Genomic DNA, 1,745 nt, shown 5'->3' on the forward strand with positions numbered 1-1,745 from the left:
CTGTAAAACAGCAATTATGCTGAGTCAGGCTTGATTTTTAATAATCTTTTCCTGTTGAATCAATGAATCAAATCACATCCACAGTAACAGTTTTTATGTTTTTATCTCTGAGAGCAGCAGCTTCTCTTCTTTCAGTGTCTGTTTAATCACAACAGATTAATATTGTTGACAGATTAGACTCCATGAAGCGTCTGTAATCAGAGGCGTGCTGTGAGTCTGCAGCTTCCAGCAGACAAACACAAACACCATGTAGCTGTCGGCTGTGGGAGTCGGCTTTCAGCTACGAGCAGCCGAGTCACTGTGGACGTACGGTACGACCCGTGTTCAGTGCTGCTGTCGACAGTTCAACCCGCCCGTCCACCGTGTCTCCTGCCCTTTGCCCGGTCGTCTCCCACGGCCCCGCCCCGGCCACATCAGAGGAGCTCAGGAGCGTGGCGTGAGGAGCTGAACACAGAAAATAAAACAGAGCTCTTCCTGTTTCTGAGGTTTYATCTGCAGAGTCACTCATCACATCCTCTTTTAGATATAAGGGGTTGTGAAACCCCGACTCTGCGTAGATATGATTAAATGAGGAAACTCTTATTTTAATCTCTTCTCTCCAAACTGGAGAGGGTGAACCTCTGCAGGAAAGAAACGTGTCAAACTGCTGGTTTCAAACTCTGGAGATAAATTCTGCGAGCGACGTGCGTTCCTTTCTTCTTCTTGATTTCTTGCTTTTTCTCTGTGATTTCAATGACTTTCCAGGGTGAACAGGCCGTCCCTGTCTTACGGTGAGGTGATGCAGTACGGGATGGAGAACGTGTGGTGGCTGAGGAGGCACTCGCACTGGGGAAAGTAAGAAAAAAATAAGTTCATGAACAAAATAAGATCACGAGTGGCAGAAAGTGCCGACAGTGCTGCGCTACTTCTGCTCCAGTTAGACTTTATTCTGATCAGTGCAGACAGACTGTCTGCTAAAGAAAGAATCACTGAAACTGTTTCAATTCCATTTGAACCAGTGCACCTCGCTGCAGGAAGGGGCGGGGTCAGTGTCAGACAAATGCCATATATGGAGGTGACACGATACACTCCAGAAATGAAGGGGGCGCTGTTTCCTATACGAGCAGCGGATTATTATTTTTTATTGATCTTGATGGATTTTTGTTGTGTCTGTCGGGTTGTGAGTAAATCCACCTGCTCACCAGCCTACAGGAGCTACTTCTGGTACATTCAGCCTCCACATAACACCGACACTAACCGTAATGGTACTTCTAGTTTCAGCAACTCAGGATTTCAAAATAAGAGTTTCAGTCAGAATAAAACATTACCTGTGAATCTATAAAGCAATAAGACAATATTATCTGAGCGTTGTTAAACAAAAATGGATGGATCTATTCTTTCTTTTTTTTTCACAAGAAATCTTTATTAGAAAAGTCATGAACAGTGTACAAAGCAAATCTGGAAAGTAAATTTGACGTAAATATAAACGGATTGTTTTCTTTTTATTCTCCAAAAACAGGAAAACGATCTGTTTTGTTTTGAACCAAAGGTTTAACATTGTATCAGGCCATATGTGGAACAAATAAATTTTTAATAACAAGTGGTGGCCTGTAAATAAATAAATAAATAAATACATAAATAAATAAATAAATCAATCAATGATAGCTACTAGCTAGCTACGTTTGCATTTTTATAAAATAGCTAATTCAACTAATTTCTTGTCTGTTTGGTTGAAAGTTGTACAGTGTGTTTCATGTACTTTATAT

General features: G+C 41.3%; 1 protein-coding gene across 1 annotated transcript in view; it reads left to right on the top strand.

Annotated features, from left to right (window-relative positions):
* slc36a1 (solute carrier family 36 member 1) overlaps nt 1-1,745 on the top strand; it is a 71,579-nt gene that overhangs the window by 12,379 nt on the left and 57,455 nt on the right. Inside the window, exon 6 of the mRNA XM_014028949.1 lies at nt 745-834. Within this exon, the coding sequence (XP_013884403.1) occupies nt 745-834 (90 nt within the window). The remainder of the gene's footprint in view (nt 1-744; nt 835-1,745) is intronic.

Source organism: Austrofundulus limnaeus, unplaced genomic scaffold, assembly GCF_001266775.1.
Source record: "Austrofundulus limnaeus strain Quisiro unplaced genomic scaffold, Austrofundulus_limnaeus-1.0 Scaffold833, whole genome shotgun sequence".
Taxonomy (NCBI): domain Eukaryota; kingdom Metazoa; phylum Chordata; class Actinopteri; order Cyprinodontiformes; family Rivulidae; genus Austrofundulus; species Austrofundulus limnaeus.